This window comes from Cydia pomonella, chromosome 26 (assembly GCF_033807575.1).
Source record: "Cydia pomonella isolate Wapato2018A chromosome 26, ilCydPomo1, whole genome shotgun sequence".
NCBI classification, from domain to species: Eukaryota; Metazoa; Arthropoda; class Insecta; order Lepidoptera; family Tortricidae; genus Cydia; species Cydia pomonella.
The window spans coordinates 10,606,701-10,627,592 of record NC_084728.1 but is presented as its reverse complement, the minus strand read 5'-3'; the positions used below and the strand labels follow the sequence as shown (position 1 = coordinate 10,627,592).

The 20,892-nt window shown below is 38.5% G+C and overlaps 1 protein-coding gene across 1 annotated transcript in view; it reads left to right on the top strand.

Moving 5' to 3' along the window:
- Positions 1-319: 319 nt before the first annotated feature.
- The window catches only part of LOC133532075 (CLIP-associating protein), a 102,096-nt gene continuing 81,523 nt past the window's right edge, over positions 320-20,892 (top strand). The window contains exons 1-4 of the mRNA XM_061870568.1: positions 320-626; positions 4,600-4,786; positions 6,879-7,070; positions 12,863-12,963. Coding sequence (XP_061726552.1) covers positions 6,879-7,070; positions 12,863-12,963 — 293 coding nt within the window. The 5' untranslated portion in view covers positions 320-626; positions 4,600-4,786. The remainder of the gene's footprint in view (positions 627-4,599; positions 4,787-6,878; positions 7,071-12,862; positions 12,964-20,892) is intronic.

Here is a 20,892-nt window from a genome sequence, read left to right as displayed (position 1 = left end):
CTAAGCGCGCTTACTAGCGTCTAAAAATGGCATTCTTGCGTCCGCACCTCATTTTCAATTTCATTTTTGCGTCCACATCAAGTCCACATCACCTGATTTGAGTAGAGAATTTAATCAGATGGGGTGAAGAATTGTAGTAGTAGTAGTAGTAATTTGAAATTTTTAACGATTTGCGTGTTAAGTTAATGTAATTCAAATTAGTATTGTTTCCAATCTGACTCCACAACACAGGCTTAGCCTAGTGTGGCAGTCATAGGTTAAGGAAATCTTGTAAAATTTTTGGTAAATAAACTATTTTTATTTTATTTTTAGTTAAACCACTACTTAAACGCGCTGGCTGTATGAGATTATTCCAATGTCACTTTATGAATGAAAAAAAAATGTACTTTCATGACGCCATGACAGGTCACGTGATGTAAATTTTTGTCGGGCATGCGCGACATCACGAATTTTACAAGTGATTTTGAAACGATGGACTTTTTCGCGGAGAAAATTGTTATAAAATACTCTAATACGAACCTAAATTTCGATTACAGTGCATAAATATTCGTGTGTCTCAAGTGTTTGTGTTCCAAATTGATTTGTGCAAGGAAGTGTTACTTCGCAAAGGTCAGATTCTGAAAAAGGTAATGTCTCCTCCAAATGGTATTTTTGCGGTGGATAACTTGACAAATTCTTTGTTTTGCTCGTGACTCATTTTCTCATTATATCGCTGTTGGGGATGGGGAGTTATTTACGTATTTACATCGGTTAAATCGCTTTATAACGGTCGCAGTTGCGGTTTGCCAATCTCACTGCTGTTTGATTTGACATCTTTTGTCGAGACATCTCCGCATATTTCGTTGATGAATTCAAGGTTTTTAAGTAACAGTGACCTTAAAAATAACGCTCTCCTCATTTAGAAAACAAAACTACACGATATTTTTATTTAGGTCATGGGAATAGTGCATAAATTTGCATTTAATTCGTATGGGTGTTGTAGTGTCATACAAGGCTGATTGTCGACGGTCGGCAGTAACAAACGAGTTAATTTTTCTCCAACTAGCTTCAATTGGTCGTTGGTACGATGACATCACTACGGATATCGTGCCTACGTACAATCAGACGTATAAGTAAACAATATGCACTACTTATTGGTATGAATTGAAACAATCAATCATTTTCATAGTTCTGTTGTTAATGAGTAAAATATCGTACCTAATATTAAAAAAGTATGGCTTCTGATAATCTCATTTAGATGTAGATGTACTGTCTATGGTTAATCTATGAATTCATAATCCAGCCAGGGAAACCTTAATGTTTCATATTACTATACATGAAGTAATAATATAGTTATATGTTGTTGTCCTAAAGCACCCCAGAGGTGCAAAGGGCCTTCACAAGCTCGCGCCACGCCTTCCTATCTTCAATATATATAGTTATATATAGTTGTTTAAATAGGGAAGTGATGGTTTAAATTATGTACATAAAAAGAGCCCATCAATTAAAGCAAACAGGGACCGGACCATCCCTTCCCAGATAAAAGCCTTTAACTGGCTCATTTATTTATCAAACAGCCCCAAGATTTGCTTTCCCTTTGAATTGGTTACCAGTTTATTTTGCTTGGCTCTAGGAAGGGGTTGCCCCTACTGCAACAAATGGTACACACAACTAAAGAACAACTTAAACACAATTAAAGAAAAAGGGAAATATTTCATCAATGGTATTTAATTTAAATAATATCACATGTATTTTCTCACAGAACATTCATTGTTTGTATGAAAGTTATGGGAATTAAACTAATTAACTTATACACATTTAAATGTTGACAGCTTTCTTTATTTGAGCATTCTTTCATTACAATACCAATAAGGCTGTGTTTAAACCAGAGATGTGCAAAGATGTGTAGAACCAGTAGAATATTGTTCACTAGAGCTGTACTGAGCGAGGATAGCTAAATGGATCTCTTGCAGGGTTTTCTACAGGCAAATCTCTTCAAAGTATCTCAAGCTGATACAATATTAAAACTTCTCAGAATTCACTTAACAGGCTCGATCGCTTGCTCAATAATGGCATACGTTTTATCTTCGGTCTGCGCAAGTACGACCACATATCTCATTACCGTCGCCAGCTTAACTAGCTCCCTTTTCGTCAGCGTAGGACTCTCAGAATTCTTTGTTTGCTTTTTTCAATACTGTTCGAGCCTTCTGCTCCCAGTTACCTAAAATGTAGATTTAGCTTTGTAACCCCTCGCCCGGGTTGTGAACTACGTTCCTCTCGCACTCTTAAACTCTCGGTAATACCTCACCATAGTGGTTTTTTCTCTTCTTCCTTCACCATACAAGCAATTCGTCTCTGGAATTCGCTCCCTCTGACGATCAGACAGGCTCCAAGCAAGTTAACTTTTAAACGTTTGCTTTATAACCATCTAACTTACGGAAGCCAAACTTGGACATACACAAAGAAAGTACGTAAAGCTATAACGACCTGTCAACGATCTATGGAGAGAAGTATATTGAATATAAGGAAAATACAGAAAATTAGAAGCGAAATAATACGTCAAAAGACCAAACTTACAGACGCTCTTCAACAAGCTCTTCATCTAAAATGGCAATGGGCAGGTCATGTAGCCAGATATAAGGACAAAAGATGGACATTAGTAACAACAAAATGGACCGGACCGGCAGGACGGAGGCTCCGAAGAAGGCCCAAAAAGAAGTGGATAGACGACATCTACTCCGTCGCAGGAAAAGACTGGCTCCAAAAAGCCAAAGACAGGGATGAGTGGAGAAAAAGTGAGGAGGCTTTCACCCAGCAGATGGGATCTGCAGTCAGCCCCAAAACAAAGATAAAAAAATAAAAATAACTGACTGTAGAACAAATAAAGCTTTAATAATAATAATAATTATAACCACCTTGTAAGGCAGGCATAGTGGGAATTAGTCGGTAAGTAACCCATAACGCTTCTTGTCTACCCCCAAATTTGCTCCAGGACGACTTACCCTCATATTAAAAGATTACAATGCCCGAACAATTTCATCTTAAAGTCCGGCAACACACTTGCAACTCCTCTGGTATTGCAGGTGTCCATGGGCAACGGTCCTTGCTTACCATCAGGCGATTTGTCTGCTTGTTTGCCTCCATCATAAAAAAGAGGCAGCAATTCCAATGTGACATCATTCAAGGTTATATCACGCAACAGGAGATGATGACATCCATTGAATTGAATATTCTTGATTATATCTATCTATAGCAATAAAATAAGTAATTATATTTCAAAATGTATCCAAGTTGGTAACACTTAATGTTTATGTTATTTACTAGTCTATATCAGGAAGATTTTAATCTTATCAGATAAATATGTCATAATTTATAGGGGCAATAACATATGGTTATTTATACATTCCTTTGATGTTTTAAACCAAATGGTTTCTTAAAAGTGGTTCAGCTAGGGTTAATTAGGTAGTCAATTACTAAACACAGCGCCATGAGTTCAGTTTTTTCTCACTCTCACTGGGCTTGAGCGTGAGCAGGACGGCTGTGCGTGCCTGGGATCGCGAATATCTTTGTTTGAATTGTTATTTTTAGTTGATAGTAGTAATTGATGAGTTCAATCAAAAAAAAATTGCGCATTTTTAGAAGCAATTTTTTATATTCTTAGCTTTGGTGCATAAAATTGTGAAATGGTGCGTCTAAGACCTATGTTCGTGATTTTTTTCTATAGAGCGAAAGTCAAGAAATCAGGATTCGAATCAATTGAGTTACAAGAGGAGGGCTCACAATTGAATTTAATATTTGGAAACCATAGTATGATCTAAAAAAGCGCCACAAGATCTCAAAACTCTGCTGTCAGATTAAATTTAACCTGGAGAATTTGTTGGGAAGAAATATGAGTGTGCATGCCAAATTTCTTCAAAATTGTGTTAAGAAGTTTAGCTATAACAGTAACAGACAGACAGTTATCACTACACCTTATAAAATAAAATCTCCCGCCGCATCTGTCTGTCTGTATCTACGCAATAAACTTAAAAATTACTGAACGGATTTTCATGCAGTTTTCACCTATCAATAGAGTGATTCTTGAGGGACGTTTAGGTGTATAATTTGATAAGGTTTTGTGTAACCCGTGCAAAGCCGGGGCGGGTCGCTAGTTTTAGAATATTAGTAAGGATACCAATAACAACAACAGCTTAAATAAAGTAATATTAAGGTGTTTAAATAAAGAATATTAAATTATAGTTCCTTGTATGATTAGAACAGGAAATTTATTTAAATAACTTTCCTAATCTACTGACTATGGAATGAGGATAATATTAGCAAAAAATCGCTTATCAGGTGGATTATTAGAACTGAATTATTTTGTCAAGTATGAGTATAGCATATTAATCTTAATGTTAAACTTGCTTTGCGCTCCAGGGCCCCAAGATACAGGTTTAGCCTAGTTTGAGTTCCACCAGATATTTCTTATATGAAAAAATTGTTACTGGTAAACATTAATAAGATTTTGATTTGATTTTGATTTTTGGGTCACTGACCCGTTTTAATATATTTAATATGTCTGTTTCTCACGGAAGATTTGTTATTAAAATTATTAAAAATGTTTTTTCTCTTTGTTTACAGGTAACAAAACCATGTGAAAAGTGCCTTAGCACTGCCAGTGTGAAGTGCTCAGTTAATGTTAAAGTGTTAAACTGTAAAAGTGCTAGCAAAGTGTGAGCAGCAGAGTGTGTGAGTGAGATGAGAGCTGAAGAGACTTGGACAGTTTGCGTTACGACAAAGGTCGCCGACGATTGATTAGCACAACAAGGTATTTATATTTTATTTGTTTAACAAGGGTGCAAAGTTATTGTTAACCCCTCGCGCTAATATTTATATCTGAGCAAGCGAAAGATTCCGAAATTGAACCTCGAGCGTAGCGAGTGGTGCGAGAAGTGGAATCTTGAGCATGCGTTTATTTAAGGCACGGTATTTAAGGTGTTTAAGACGGGTTAAACGAATATTGCCACTGAGTGAAACACAAAATTTTTCACCACACCAACACAAGGAAAATATAGGTAAAAAACTTAAGTAAGTCACCTGTTGTATGTAGTTGTGACGTGTTCGAATAGATAATACATGTTTAAAAGACACACAAACAAAACAAGTGTCTATTAGAACACGTCACAACTACATACAACAGGTGACTTACTTAAGTTTTTTACCTATACTAACTGTAAAGTATCAAACAAAATCATAGCAATTGGATTCAAATTTAATGTTATTAAATATATATTTAAATCTAAATAATAATAAATATAATTCAATGCATAGTTACTCAAACTTAATATTGGAGGAAATGGTTGCCATTACTTTTGAAGCGCTGGGGAAATGAGTCGCTTCGATGTTGCGCCACAGTTGCGTTGAGGAGCAGCCTTAGACTTGACTAGACGCCGACGCTCAGGAGATGCTATAGACTATGAGTCCTGTGCTAGGAACCTGAAAGAAGTGATGAAAGACAAAAGTCTCCACATCGCAACAAAATCGAAACTGCTTAACATCTGCATTTTGCCAGTTCTAGTATATGGAAGCGAAACTTGGAGCTTAACAACAGAAAACACTGAAAAACTGGCCACTTGCCAACGAGCGATGGAAAGGAGTATGATAGGACTAAGGCGAGCAGACAAAGTTAAAAACACCATCATCAGAAAGAAAACAAAAGTGCAGGACATAACCAGAAAGATCAAAAGGCAGAAGCGGAAATGGGCAGGTCACATAGTCCGAGGAAAAGACAAGTGGAGCAAAATAGTCAGCCTATGGTATCCACGAATAGGAAACAGAAAGCAATGCAGGCCCCAAAAAAGATGGGTTGACGACATAAGAGAGGTGGCAGGTTTAACTTGGTGCAGAGTAGCCACAGACAGACAAGAATGGAGAAGACTGGAGGAGGCCTTTGCCAATTGGCAACCAGATGAGCAACAGTGGAATAAGAACGAAATTTACGAGTATTGAACGGCATCTGTCAAAAAGGCTTATAATAATAATAAAAGATACAGACTATAGGGTGCCGTGGGATACGCCTGCCCGCAACCTTTTTCGGACATTAAGAGTAATAACCATTCCAGGTCTTTATATATTAGAAGTGGCAAAAGTTGTGCGTAGGAATTGTGCGAAGCGACTGAAAAAATCAGAGCCATGTGTGTGGTATATAGGTCCCAAAATTTACAACCGGTTGCCCAATGATTTGAAACTAGTTGAAATGTCTGACACCATATTCATAACCAAGCTCAAGGAGTACTTATTAGAAAAAGCGTTTTACTCGGTAGATGAATTTGTAAATAGAATAGATTAATATAATATTCCCAATGCCTGTGACATAATTCTATATTTTACAATTTAATGATGCTCAATAATTTAATTTGATAATGTAAGTTGATTCTTGAATGAATAATGATATAAGTAATTGTTAACAGAAAATGTTAAATGACGTGTAACACTTGTTATCAATAAACGATTGATTGATATAGTATGGGGTCTCGCTTAGAGCATTAGGCTTCTTTTTTTTTTTTACTACGTGGTGGCAAACAAGCATACGGCCCGCCTGGTGCTATGCAGCCTCCGTAGCCTATGGACGCCTGCAACTCCACAGGCGTTACATGCGCGTTGCCGACCCTAACACTCCACACCCTCGTTGAGCTCTGGCAACCTTACTCACCGGCAGACACAACACTATGAGTAGGGTCTAGTGTTATAAGGTGGAGATACTTCCTCATTTGGGTTCTGCTCTAGATCTGGAATGAGATCCGCTGTGCTGTGCGCTACCACACAAAGCGAGATGACATTCACAGTGCCTTTTGGACGTATTTTAAGGACATACTATATATATTCTTACTTTATGCCTAAACCTAATTAATTGTCCACAGATGGCCCACTTCCCCCAACCAACATCACTAGAGGCGGCGCTACCGCTTATGGTAAAGCCGGACCTCCGTCTGCGGCAGCAACTGGGCGAACAACTACCCGCCCTAGTGCGACGGGAACCAGAGATTGAACACGACATAGCTGCTCAACTACTGGATGCGCTGGTGCATTGGCTCAATGGGGGCAACTTTAAGGTACTCTCTAGTTTAGTTACATAGCAGTTCAACTACTCAACAACTGTTCAACTACTGGACTGATTTGGTTCATTGGGGTAACTTTAAGGTACTGTTTAATGTTCCGGATATTGAACAAAACAGCTGTTCAACTACTGGTCTCATGCACTGGTTTAAAGGGGACAACTTTAAGATACACTTGTTTAATACCGTCAAGCAGAGTAACTAGGGGTAAAACAGCGCGGGAGCCGGAGATTGAACAGGACATATGCTGTCTAACTACTGGATTTGTGCAGTTACTCAATATATTGTTTTCGTGAGTTACATACATTTTCTATGTATTTAAGTATTTATACATATTAGATCGTTTGTCTAGTCCTCACATCACTAGACTTACTGAGCGTACTGTGGGACAAGGTCAGGTCGATTTGTATTAGATTATCTCGTTATATTCATTTAATTATATACTTAACCTTGATGTCACGTAAATAAATACAAACGTCAATGATATCAGTAGGTGTTGTCACCATTCTAATTAAAACAAAAAACACTTTGCTAATCCGCGAAAAGATAACGTGCTAGTCAATAAGTGCTAACCCGTTATATTTACTTGCGTATATTTACATGCAATTATTGTTCCTACCCTCCCACCGCAAAAATAAACATACCCACCACCGAAAGTACAAAACTCGACACGTGTTTCGGATCAATCGACGAGGCATCCTCAGGAGATGCTGGAGATGTGGACGGTCTGACGTCCGACAGCTGAGTAACAATTCAATTTGTTTTGATTAGTCTGGATTTCCGCAAAGTAACGCGTTCTAATCTAACCAATATCATATCCGCTGGAATCTACTAAGAAAATGATCTCTTTGCTGTAAACGTCAATGCATCATGCACACTCTGATTGCTTGTCATGGACCATTGCGCGCGCCTATTCTGATGTAGGCGTCTTACGTGCTTCTCAATATCACACTACTTCGGGAACGCTTCGGATGTGAGAGCGAGACAGCGTTATGCACGGATATAGAGATGTCCCGCTCGCACGCACCCTATGTGAAGGTCGCCATAAGCGCCGTAAATACTTTATAGTCACGATTTTCGCAACAAAAACTATCATATGTCCGTTCCTGAGACGGAAGTTTGTTTATACCAAATTGCACTTAAATCGGTTCAGATGCTTAAGCACGAAGAGATAACAGGCAGAGAGACAAAGTTACTTTTATATTTATACAGGCTCTAGACAGAGACACGTGGAGGAATATGGGAGAGGCCTATGCCAAGGGCAACCAGACAAAACGTCTGCGGAGAAAGGCTAGCAGTAAGCAGTAAGTAAGTAACTAGTGACTCTGTAAGCTATAGACCTCGCAATGCGCTTAAAAAAAAAAATACTTTATCGAGTCATTATCACAGTGAACTCATAGTCCTCTATGCCAATTTCCGCCATTTTGAATATTTCAAATAAAACGAAACGACAGATAAAATCTACCTAACTGTCGATAGTTAGATAGATTGGCAGGTTCGAACCTGCTCACAAATTTTCTCTAGAATCGGGTGAGAAATGCGACCTACAGAGAACATCCGGACATACAGAAGCGTTTTTGCTCAGTCTGAAATGAAGACCATCGCTAACGCTCTGTCGATTATATACTAGCTTCTGCCCGCCACTTCGTCTGCGTGAATGATGGTGATTTATAAATACTATCCTGTGTCCTTCCCCGGGCCTCAAACTATCTCCATCCATACCAAATTTCAACTAAATCGTTTCAACAGTTTAAGCGTAAGACGCAACATCTGTTACTTATCTCGACTGAGTATCTGTGTCTATCTAGACAAAGTTACTTTCGCATTTATGATATTAATAGGGATAGTTTTCCATACGCATAAGGTGTCACTTATAATATTAAAAGGGATAGTTTTCCAATAAGGCGTCACCTATTTTATTAATAGGGATAGTTTTCCAATAAGGCGTCACTTGGAATATTAATAGTTATCCCATAAGGCGTCTGTTATGATATTTTATTGTTTTCCAATAAGGCGCCACTTATAATATTAATAGTGATAGTTTACCAATTAGGCGTCACGCCATAAAGAGATATGCCATTTCATAAAAATATAGTTAAATACAATAATATTATAATGATCACATTGGTCACACAATACGCTTTCTTAACGCACCATTTAACAAAACCATGAGTTCATCGACAAAATCGATAACATTATAATTATCTCGATCAGAATAGTGCCGTTATTACGTCTTACAGTCGATCAGTACACATTGGGCCGGCTTAACGGACCATTGTTATGTGAGTTACTAGTGACTATATGGATTTGACGATTTGGAATATGTAACAGGTAAGATATATAGTTCTTTTTATTATTATATAGGAGGCAAACGAGCAGACGAATCGATGGTAAGTGTTGCATTTATGCTTGTTGGTTAAATGAGATGGGTAATTAATTAATACTCTCAATGAAAAACACCAACACTTTATTATCGCAACACAGCGCACATCGCTAAGAAGGGGGACATTTTTTATCTGTCAAAATGAGCCATTGACTAAATATATATATAGCTATATACAGGAAGTATTCAGTGTTGCCACAGTAAGCGATTGCCGTTGCAACACCAGAGGGATTCTAAGTGCGTTGCCGGCCTTTGAGATGGTGTACGCTCTTTTCTTGAAGGTTTGAAGGTCGTATCGGTCCGGAAATACCGCAGGCCACAGTTCATTCCACAGTTTAGCAGTGCGAGGCAGGAAGTTTCTGTAGAAACGCACAGTTGAGGACTGCTAACCATCTAAGTGTAATAGGCATATTATAGGCGTTCCGTAAAGACATTCCACGCATCACGTACACAACACTAATACAATACAATACAAATCCTCTTTATTGCACAACCTCTGAAAAAAAATGTACATGGGAACACATAAAAAACATGAAGATAGAGGTAAACAACAGGCGGCCTTATCGCTACAGAGCGATCTCTTCCAGACAACATTTAGGTAGTGGAGAAATGAAACTTAAATTAACTAATTAGGAGGTGCAAAAAAACTAAATAGCAAACTAAATTAAAACTAAAATACCCTTAAAATTTAAGTCTACAACAGTAAGACAATACATATACATACACACTATTTACATAATTATGTACCTACGTATATACAATACTATATAATTCTTGCCAAAAGTGATAACCAGTAACGCGGACAGAAACACTAAGGAAGGGACAGATAATAGTCCTTAAGATGGGATTTGAAAACAGTAAGGGATTGAGCGCGTCTTATATAGTCATTTTATTTTTTTTATTTCTATACTTACTTTTTTCTTGCGTGTGTATGTTGATTGTTGATTAATTCATCATCCGTTCTTTTCGTTGCGAGACCTATCGGCTACAGTGACCTTCTTAAAACCACTTGAATAATATTTGAATTTCGCGCCTTTTTCTACTGGCAGAGTGGTTTGACCGGCTGTACCTATGTACTTAAGTTTAAGCTTAGTATTAGGATAGGTAGGTTACCTACCATAATAAAATTGTACGCCCTATCAGGCAACTGTTGAAACTTATAATGTAAAAAAAAAAACACCTTTGTGTGTACACAGTTATACAATAAAAAAATATTCTATTCTATTCTATTCTTGGATCTTTCCTTCCTTAAATATAGAACTCCATAACAGATAATACTATTACAAAACATGTTTAATGATAATGAAAGTAAATATTATGTTTATGTTGATAATGTTTATAATTACCGGCAGACATTATTAGTATTTTGATTTGTTATATTCAATGTTTACGGCAACGTAGGTACAATACAACCTTGTATATAGTTCGTGTCATCCACGATGACGCGCGGATTAGTCAAATCTAATCTTTAACAACATGACAATATGAGTCAAGGCTCGCGTCTTCGTGAATGACACGAGCTATACTTAGTATATTATAACATCCACCAGTATAATACAGATTTATAAGTGAGTATTTGTGGCGTTCCATTAGGCCCAGGTCCCTAACATGACAGGATTATGAGTGACTCAAACTTCCTACCAAATTTGGACCCGGGTATGTCCTTAAACTACGTCCAAAAGAGAGGTATGGGCATTGTAGGCACAGTCAGTGGATGTCATTCCAGATCTAGAGCAGAGCCCAAGTGGGGAAGTAGGTACCTCCACCTTACAGAAAACAGCAGCCAAATAACACTAGACCCTACTCATAGTGATGTGTTCCTGCCGGTGAGTAAGGTTGCCAGAGCTCAACTAGGGGGGGCGGGTTTAGGGTCGGCAACGCGCATGTAACTCCTCTGGAGTTGTAGGCGTACATGGGCTACGGAGACTGCTTACCATCAGGCGGGCCGTATGCTTGTTTGCCACCGACGTTGTATAAAAAAAAGAGAGGTCCATATAAAGAAAATATGTTACTATTAAAATTAAAAGTTAACATTTTGCAGTAACTTTTTCGCAGGTCACATTTAATTATTATCCAAAATACAATTTTCACTTGACTGTTGTGTCAACCTATCTTCCATTATCTGTACCACACCAAATACTGGCCTCCGCGATACAGGCTTGCCTACAGCGGGGACACGGATACCGAGTTTGAATCGCATAACAAAAATTCTTCATGTGCAATAAGAACGTATTTATCAGAATTTCTGTTGGAATTTCAGAAAAGCGGCCAAGTGCGAGTCGGACTCGCCCATGAAGGGTTCCGTACCATTTATGACGTATTAAAAAAACTACTTACTAGATCTCGTTCAACATTTTACCACTTTGGACACACATTTTACCACTTTGGAAGTGTCTCTCGCACAAACTATTTTTAGATTTAGATTTTAGATTTTTCATTCTGTTATTCTAGAAGTTACAGGGGAGGGGACACAAATTTTTTCACTTCGAATGTGTCTCTCGCGCAAACAGTTTAGAAAAAAGTGATATTAGAAACCTAAATATCATTTTTGAAGACCCATCCATAGATACCCCACACGTATGGGTTTTATGAAAAAAAAAAATTTATTTTATTTTATGACGTATTAAAAAAAAACTACTTACTAGATCTCGTTCAAACCAACTTCCAGTTTGCATGTTCTTCTGTGATGGAAAGCCACATTTTTATGTTTTTAACCGACTTAATAACCTAACACATAATTTAACCTTTTGGTTTGTAATATCCAAAAATGTCATGTTTACGACAACATGGTACAATACAAACTACAACACAACAGTAATTTAACTATTTTATTATATGCTATAGATTTAGAGAAGATAAATCTAAGGTTTTTAACCAACTTAAAAGCTAAAAAGAATAATTAAGTCTTAAAAAGTTCTTCCTCTGTGGTACGAAAACGTATGGTATTTACGCAACCCAACTGAAAATTACATACATACATTTTTCGTGATAAGATGTGGTTTCGTATTTGTTCCGCCCAGAATGAGGAGCTTTTCAAACCAGCCCAATTTCATACAAATCTAGAGTCTTTCGGAACTTGTGAACGAAATTTGATATTTACCTTTTCGGTTAAAGAAAACATCGTGAGGACACCGGACTAAGGACTAACATCCCAATAAGGCCTAGTTTACCCTCTGCGTTGGAAGGTCAGATGGCAGTCGCTTTCATAAAAACTAGCGCCTACGCCAGTTCTTGGGATTTGTTTCCAAGCGGACCTCAGGCTCTCATGAGCCGTGGCAAAAATACCGTGACAACGCGACGAAGAATAAGAATAAACAAATTAGAAAATAATAATGCTTTTCCCGGCGTTTTAACCTTTTTATGAAGTCTTATTTTGTAAAGATTATTAATGCGTTTGATTTTGCAGGTGGCCCAAAACGGGCTGGAGACGATCGCGGCGCTCGCCGAGCGGCTCGGATCGGATTTCTCCTGCTACGTGCCCTCGGTACTGCCGCACATCATCGACAGGTAACATTTACTTTACGGACACAATTCCCGAATCGAAATTTATTATTGTGAGGGAACAAGCCCCCAAAACGGGCTGGAGACGATCGCGGCGCTCGCCGAGCGGCTCGGATCGGATTTCTCCTGCTACATGCCCTCGGTACTGCCGCACATCATCGACAGGTAACATTTACTTTACGGACATATCTCCCGAATCTAAATAAGTATTGTATTGTCAGGGGACTCTCCCCCAAAACGGGCTGGATACGATCGCGGCGCTCGCCGAGCGGCTCGCATGCTACGTGCCCTCGGTAGTGTCTGTGAACCTAGCATATCAAGTGCTAGCATCTCAAGTTTTCTTGAGAGTTCTAGTAGCATCCCTAATAGTTCTATAGTTCTAGGTAGTTTTTTTTAATAGTTCTACTTATTTACGCGAAAAAAATGAAAATTGAAAATGAGATGCTAACTTCCCATTTTGACACACTAGCATCCCAGCCGTTATCCACTCCACAGCCTCAAAATAGCATTTAAATGGAAGCTAGTAACATTTCTAGGCGATCTATAATGAGTTCTAGTCAAAACTGTAAAATATTTTTTTTTCATATATGTATGGGATACGAACATCAAAAAAAATTGTAGGTTTCTTCTAACTAAAACTAAGTTCGAGCTGAAATCCAAGGTTTGATAGCCATCATCTCAGGAGTTCTGGATAGCCAGCTCCCTAGTGCATTAGAATACATACAGTTCTATCTTCTAGAACGAAATTTGACAGAGTTTTGATAGAAATTGTCCGAAAATAGTCTTGAAATCCAGTAAATGCTAAGTGCTGAGCATCGCATCCCAGCCGATGCAGATCTGATACCCAGCATCTCAGCAGTTCTAGATAGCCCGCTCCCTAGTGCATTAGAAAACACACAGTTTTATCTTCTAAAATGAAAATTGAAAAAGTTCCGAAGGATTTTTGTTCGAAATAGTCTAAAAATCGAGTAAATGTTAAGTTTTGAGCTAGCATCCCAGCCCATCCAGGTCTGATACCTGGCATCTAACCAGTTATAGATAGCCAGCTCCTTAGTGCATTAGAATACATACAGTTCTATCTTCTAGAACGAAATTTGACGGAGTTTTGATGGAAATTGTCTGAAAATAGTCTTGAAATCCAGTAAATGCTAAGTTCCGAGCATCGCATCCCACCCGATGCAAATCTGATAACCAGCATCTCAGCAGTTCTGGATAGCCCGCTCCCTAGTGCATTAGAAGACATACAGGTTTATCTTCTAGAATGAAAATTGAAAATGTTCCGAAGGATTTTTGTTCGAAATAGTCTAAAAATCGAGTAAATATTAACTTTTGAGGTAGCATCCCAGCGAAAGCTGGTCTGATACATAGCATCTCAGGAGTTCTAGATAGACAGCTTACTAGTGCACTAGAATATACAGAGTTTTATCTTCTAGAACGAAATTTCACCGTTTTTTGACAGACTTAGTCCGATACTTATCTGAAATTAGTGAAATTGCTAAGTTCTGGGCTTAGCATCCCAGCCAATGCAAGTCTAATACCCAGGATCTCAGCAGTTTTGGATAGCTAGCTTCCCAGTTCATTAGCATCCACACAGTTCTATCTTCTAGAAGGAAATTTAGCAGAGTTTTGATAGACTATGTCCGAAAATAGTATCGATATCGAGATATTGCAAAGTTCTGAGCTTAGCATCCCAGCCAATGCAGGTCTGGTACCCGGCATCTCAGCAGTTCTGGATAGCCAACTCCCTAGTAAACTAAAATACACACAGTTCTATCTTCTAGAACTAAGTTTGGCAGAGTTTTGAAAGACTATGTCCGATAATGGTATCGAAATCGATGTAATGCTAAGTTCTGAGCTTAGTATCCCAACGAAAGCTGGTCTGATACCTAGCATCTCAGAAGTTCTAGATATACAGCTTCCTAGTGCACTAGAATACACACAGTTTTATCTTCTAGAACGAAATTTGGCAGAGTTTTGATGGATTATGTCCGAAAATAGTATCGATATCGAGATATTGCAAAGTTTTGAGCTTAGCATCCCAGCCAATGCAGGTCTGGTACCCGGCATCTCAGGAGTTCTGGATAGCCAGCTCCTTAGTGAACCAAAATACACACAGTTCTATCTTCTAGAACTAATTTTGGCAGAGTTTTGATAGACTATGTCCGAAAATAGTATCGATATCGAGATATTGCAAAGTTCTGAGCTTAGCATCCCAGCGAAAGCTGGTCTGATACCTAGCATCTCAGAAGTTCTAAATAGCCAGCTTCCTAGTGCACTAGAATACACACAGTTTTATGTTCTAGAACGAAATTTCACCGTGTTTTGACAGACTAAGTCCGATACTACTCTGAAATTCGTGAAATTGCTAAGTTCTGGGCTTAGCATCCCAGAGAATGCATATCTAATACCCAGGATCTTAGCAGTTCTAGATAGCCAGCTCCCTAGTACATTACTATCCACACAGTTCTGTCTTCTAGAACGAAATTTGGCAGAGTTTTGATAAACTATGTCCGAAAATAGTATCGATATCAGGATATTGCAAAGTTCTGAGCTTAGCATCCCAGCCAATGCAGGTCTGGTACGCGGCATCTCAGCAGTTCTGGATAGCCAACTCCCTAGTGAACTAAAATACACACAGTTCTATCTTCTAGAACTAACTTTGGCAGAGTTTTGAAAGACTATGTCCGATAATGGTATCGAAATCGATGTAATGCTAAGTTCTGAGCTTAGCATCCCAGCGAAAGCTGGTCTGAAACCTAGCATCTCAAGAGTTCTAGATAGCCAGCTTCCTAGTGCACTTGAATACATACATTTCTATCTTCTAGAACGAAATTTCACCGTGTTTTGACAGACATAGTCCGATACGACTCTGAAATTCGTGAAATAGCTAAGTTCTGGGCTTAGCAACCCAGCGAATGCAAGTCAAATACCCAGGACCTCAGCAGTTCTAGATAGTCAACTCCCTAGTACATTAGCATCCACACAGTTCTGTCTTCTAGAACGAAATTTGGCAGAGTTTTGATAGACTATGTCCGAAAATAGTATCGATATCAAGATATTGCAAAGTTCTGAGCTTAGCATCCCAGCCAATGCAGGTCTGGTACCTGGCATCTCAGCAGTTCTGGATAGCCAGCTCCCTAGTGAACTAAAATACACACAGTTCCATCTTCTAGAACTAAATTTGGCCTAGTTTTGGAAGATTGTCCGATATAGGTATCGAAATCGAGGTAATACTAAGTTCGAAGCTTAGCATCCCAGTGAAAGCTAGTCTGATACCTAGCATCTCAGGAGTTCTATATAGCCAGTTTCCTAATGCATTAGAATACACACAGTTTTATCTTCTAGAACAAAATTTCACCGTGTTTTGACAGACTTAGTCCGAAATTACTCGGAAAATAATGAAATTGCTTAGTTTTTGAGCTAGCATCCCAGCCAGTGCTGGTCTGATACCCAGCATCCCAGCAGTTCTAGATAGCCAGCTTCCTAGTGAACTAAAATACCCACAGTTCTATCTTCTAGAACTAAATTTGGTAGAGTTTTGTAAGACTAAGTCCGAAAATTGTATCGATATCGAGATATTGCAAAGTTCTGAGCTTAGCATCCCAGCCAATGCAGGTCTGGTACCCGGCATCTCAGCAGTTCTGGATAGCCAGCTCCCTAGTGAACTAAAATACACACAGTTCTATCTTCTAGAACTAAATTTGGTAGAGTTTTGAAAGACTGTCTGAAAATGGTATAGAAATCGAGGTAATGCTAAGTTCTGAGCTTAGCATCCCAGCGAAAGCTGGTCTGATACCTAGCATCTCAAGAGTTCTAGATAGCCAGCTTCCTAGTGCAATAGAATACACACAGTTTTATCTTCTAGAACGAAATTTCACCGTGTTTTGACAGACTTAGTCCGATACTACTCTGAAATTCGTGAAATTGCTAAGTTCTGGGCTTAGCATCCCAGCGAATGCAAGTCTAATACACAGGATCTCAGCAGTTCTAGATAGTCAACTCCCTAGTACATTAGCATCCACACAGTTCTGTCTTCTAGAACGAAATTTGGCAGAGTTTTGATAGACTATGTACGAAAATGGTATAGAAATCGAGGTAATGCTAAGTTCTGAGCTTAGCATCCCAGCGAATGCAAGTCTAATACCCAAAATCTCAGCAGTTCTAGATAGATAGCTCCCTAGTGAACTAAAATACACACAGTTCTATCTTCTAGAACTAAATTTGGCCGAGTTTTGGAAGACTATATCTGAAAATGGTATAGAAATCGAGGTAATGCTAAGTTCTGAGCTTAGCATCCCAGCGAAAGCTGGTCTGATACCTAGCATCTCAGAAGTTCTAGATAGCCAGCTTCCTAAAGCACTTGAATACACACAGTTCTGTCTTCTAGAACGAAATTTGGCAGAGTTTTGATAGACTATGTCCCAAAATAGTATCGATATCGAGGTAATGCTAAGTTCTGAGCTTAGCAACCCAGCCAATGCAGGTCTAGTACCCGGCATCTCAGCAGTTCTGGATAGCCAGCTCCCTAGTGAACTAAAATACACACAGTTCTATCTTGTAGAACTAACTTTGGCCGAGTTTTGGAGGACTGTCCGATATAGGTATCGAAATCGAGGTAATACTAAGTTCGGAGCTTAGCATCCCAGTGAAAGCTAGTCTGATACCTAGCATATCAGGAGTTCTATATAGCCAGCTTCCTAATGCACTAGAATACACACAGTTTTATCTTCTAGAACAAAATTTCACTGTGTTTTGACAGACTTAGTCCGAAATTACTCGGAAAATAATGAAATTGCTTAGTTTTTGAGCAAGCATCCCAGCCAGTGCTGGTCTGATACCCAGCATCCCAGCAGTTCTAGATAGTCAGCTTCCTAGGGTAATAAAATACACACAGTTCTATCTTCTAGAACTAAATTTGGTAGAGTTTTAAAAGACTATGGCCGAAAATTGTATCGATATCGAGATATTGCAAAGTTCTGAGCTTAGCATCCCAGCCAATGCAGTTCTGGTACCCGGCATCTCAGCAGTTCTGGATAGCCAGCTCCCTAGTGAACTAAAATACACACAGTTCTATCTTCTAGAACTAAATTTGGCCGAGTTTTGACAGACTTAGTCCGATACTACTCTGAAATTCGTGAAATTGCTAAGTTCTGGGCTTAGCATCCCAGCGAATGCAAGTCTAATACACAGGACCTCAGCAGTTCTAGATAGTCAACTTACTAGTATATTAGCATCCACACAGTTCTATCTTCTAGAACTAAATTTGGTAGAGTTTTGAAAGACTATGTCTGAAAATGGTATAGAAATCGAGGTAATGCTAAGTTCTGAGCTTAGCATCCCAGCGAATGCAAGTCTAATACCCAGGATCTCAGCAGTTCTAGATAGCCAGCTCCCTAGTACATTACTATCCACACAGTTCTGTCTTCTAGAATGAAATTTGGCAGAGTTTTGATAGACTATGTCCGAAAATAGTATCGATATCGAGATATTGCAAAGTTCTGAGCTTAGCATCCCAGCCAATGCAGGTCTGGTACCCGGCATCTCAGCAGTTCTGGATAGCCAGCTCCCTAGTGAACTAAAATACACACAGTTCTCTCTTCTAGAACTAAATTTGGTAGAGTGTTGAAAGACTATATCTGAAATGGTATTGAAATCGAGGTACCTAATGCTAAGTTCTGAGCTTAGCATCCCACCGAAAGCTGGTCTGATACCTAGCATCTCAGAAGTTCTAGATAGCCAGCTTTCTAAATCACTTGAATACACACAGTTCAGTCTTCTAGAACGAAATTTGGCAGAGTTTTGATAGACTATGTCCGAAAATAGTAACGATATCGAGATATTGCATAGTTCTGAGCTTAGCATCCCAGCCAATGCAGGTCTGGTACCCGGCATCTCAGCAGTTCTGGATAGCCAGCTCCCTAGTGAACTAAAATACACACAGTTCTATCTTCTAGAACTAAATTTGGTAGAGTTTTGAAAGACTATGTCTGAAAATGGTATAGAAATCGAGGTAATGCTAAGTTCTGAGCTTAGCATCCCAGTGAAAGCTAGTCTGATACCTAGCATCTCAGGAGTTCTAGATAGCCAGCTTCCTAGTGCACTAGAATACATAGTTTTATCTTCTAGAACGAAATTTTACCGTTTTTTGACAGACTTAGTCCAATACTACTCTGAAATTCGTAAAATTGCTAAGTTCTGGGCTTAGCATCCCAGCGAATGCAAATCTAATACCCAGGATCTCAGCAGTTCTAGATAGCCAGCTCCCTAGTTTACTAGAATCCACACAGTTCTGTCTTCAAGAACGAAATATGGCAAAGTTTTATAGACTATGTCCGAAAATAATATCGATATCGAGATATTGCTAAGTTATGAGCTTAGCATCCCAGCCAATGCAGGTCTGATACCTGGCATCTCAGCAGTTCTGGAAAGCTAGCACTCTAGTTAACTAAAGTACACATAGTTCTGTCTTCTTGAACGAGATTTGATATAGTTCTGATTGACTATGTCCGAAACTACACTGAAAATCCAGTGAATGCTAAGTTTGGAGCTAGCATCCCGGCCAATGTAAGTTTGATACTCAATATCTTAGCAGTCCTGGATAGCCAGCTCCCTAGTGAACTAAAATACACACATTTCTATCTTCTAGAACTAAATTGGGCAGAGTTTTGAAAGACAATGTCCATTAATGGTATCGAAATCGAGGTAATGCTAAGTTCTGGCCTTAGCATCCCAGCGAATGCAAGTCTAATACCCAGGATCTCAGCAGTTCTAGATAGCCAGCTTCCTGGTGTATTAGAACACACAGTTTTATCTTCTAGAACGAAATTGGACCGAGTTTTGATAGACTACGTCTGAAACTACTCGGAAAATTGTGAAATTGCTGTTCTGGGCTTAGCATCCCAGCCAATGCAGGTCTGATACCCGGCACCTCAGCAGTACTGTATAGCCAGCTCCCTAGTACATTAGCATCCTCACAGTTCTATCTTCTAGAACTAAATTTGGCAGAGTTTTGATAGACTATGTCCGAAAATAGTATCGATATCGAGATTTTGCAAACTTCAGAGCTTAGCATCCCAGCCAATGCAGGTCTGATACCTGGCATCTCAGCAGTTTTGAATAGTTAAAGGCACAACTATTCTGCCATTCAGTACCATTCAATATTCGCTCATTCAATATAATTGTGCAATATAAGCTGTATTTGCACGAATGAAATCCTTAAAAAAGTATAAAAGTTATATATAGTCTTTGATTTTATTAAGCAGTATTCACACGATCATACACGTCGGTTTTACACGACTCTGTCCTATATCTTGTAATGATGCTGACCGGGTCGTGTAGACGCGGCCCGCAGCTATATTAATTGGCTGTATGCGTTTTTCTTAGTGGAGACATGTTTTTAAAAAGTAAAAAACAATACAGTAATAACTTTCCCGTCGGCTAAAACACAACAATAATGGTTTGAATTTTTTTAATTTGTGTTTGACTATAACGAAGAACTTTTCGTACTATTTTTGATACAATAAGGTGAACATTTCCGAGTATATTGGAGAAAACAAAATTACGTTTTTAAAACCTGTATCTTGGTCTATAAAATTTTACATAAAAAACTGCATACGAAACTTTTATTTATATATAAGCAGAATAAATATAATCTTCGATATAAACATAGTTTAAATTTACACTTTCATAGAACAAATTATACGGAAAACGAAATAAGTTAAACGAAGGTGCAAAATTGTGCAACAAACTAACGCCGGGTATTAAATATAGTCTTTCGATCTAAATATTCAAAAATAAACTTAAACGATATGTTATTAAAAGTGAAAACATTTCGCTTAAATAGTTAAATATAACAATTGCTAATATGTAAAAACAAAATCAGCCCATTAGCTTGAACGAATGTTTTCAAATACAAACCCGCTATACCATGTTAAC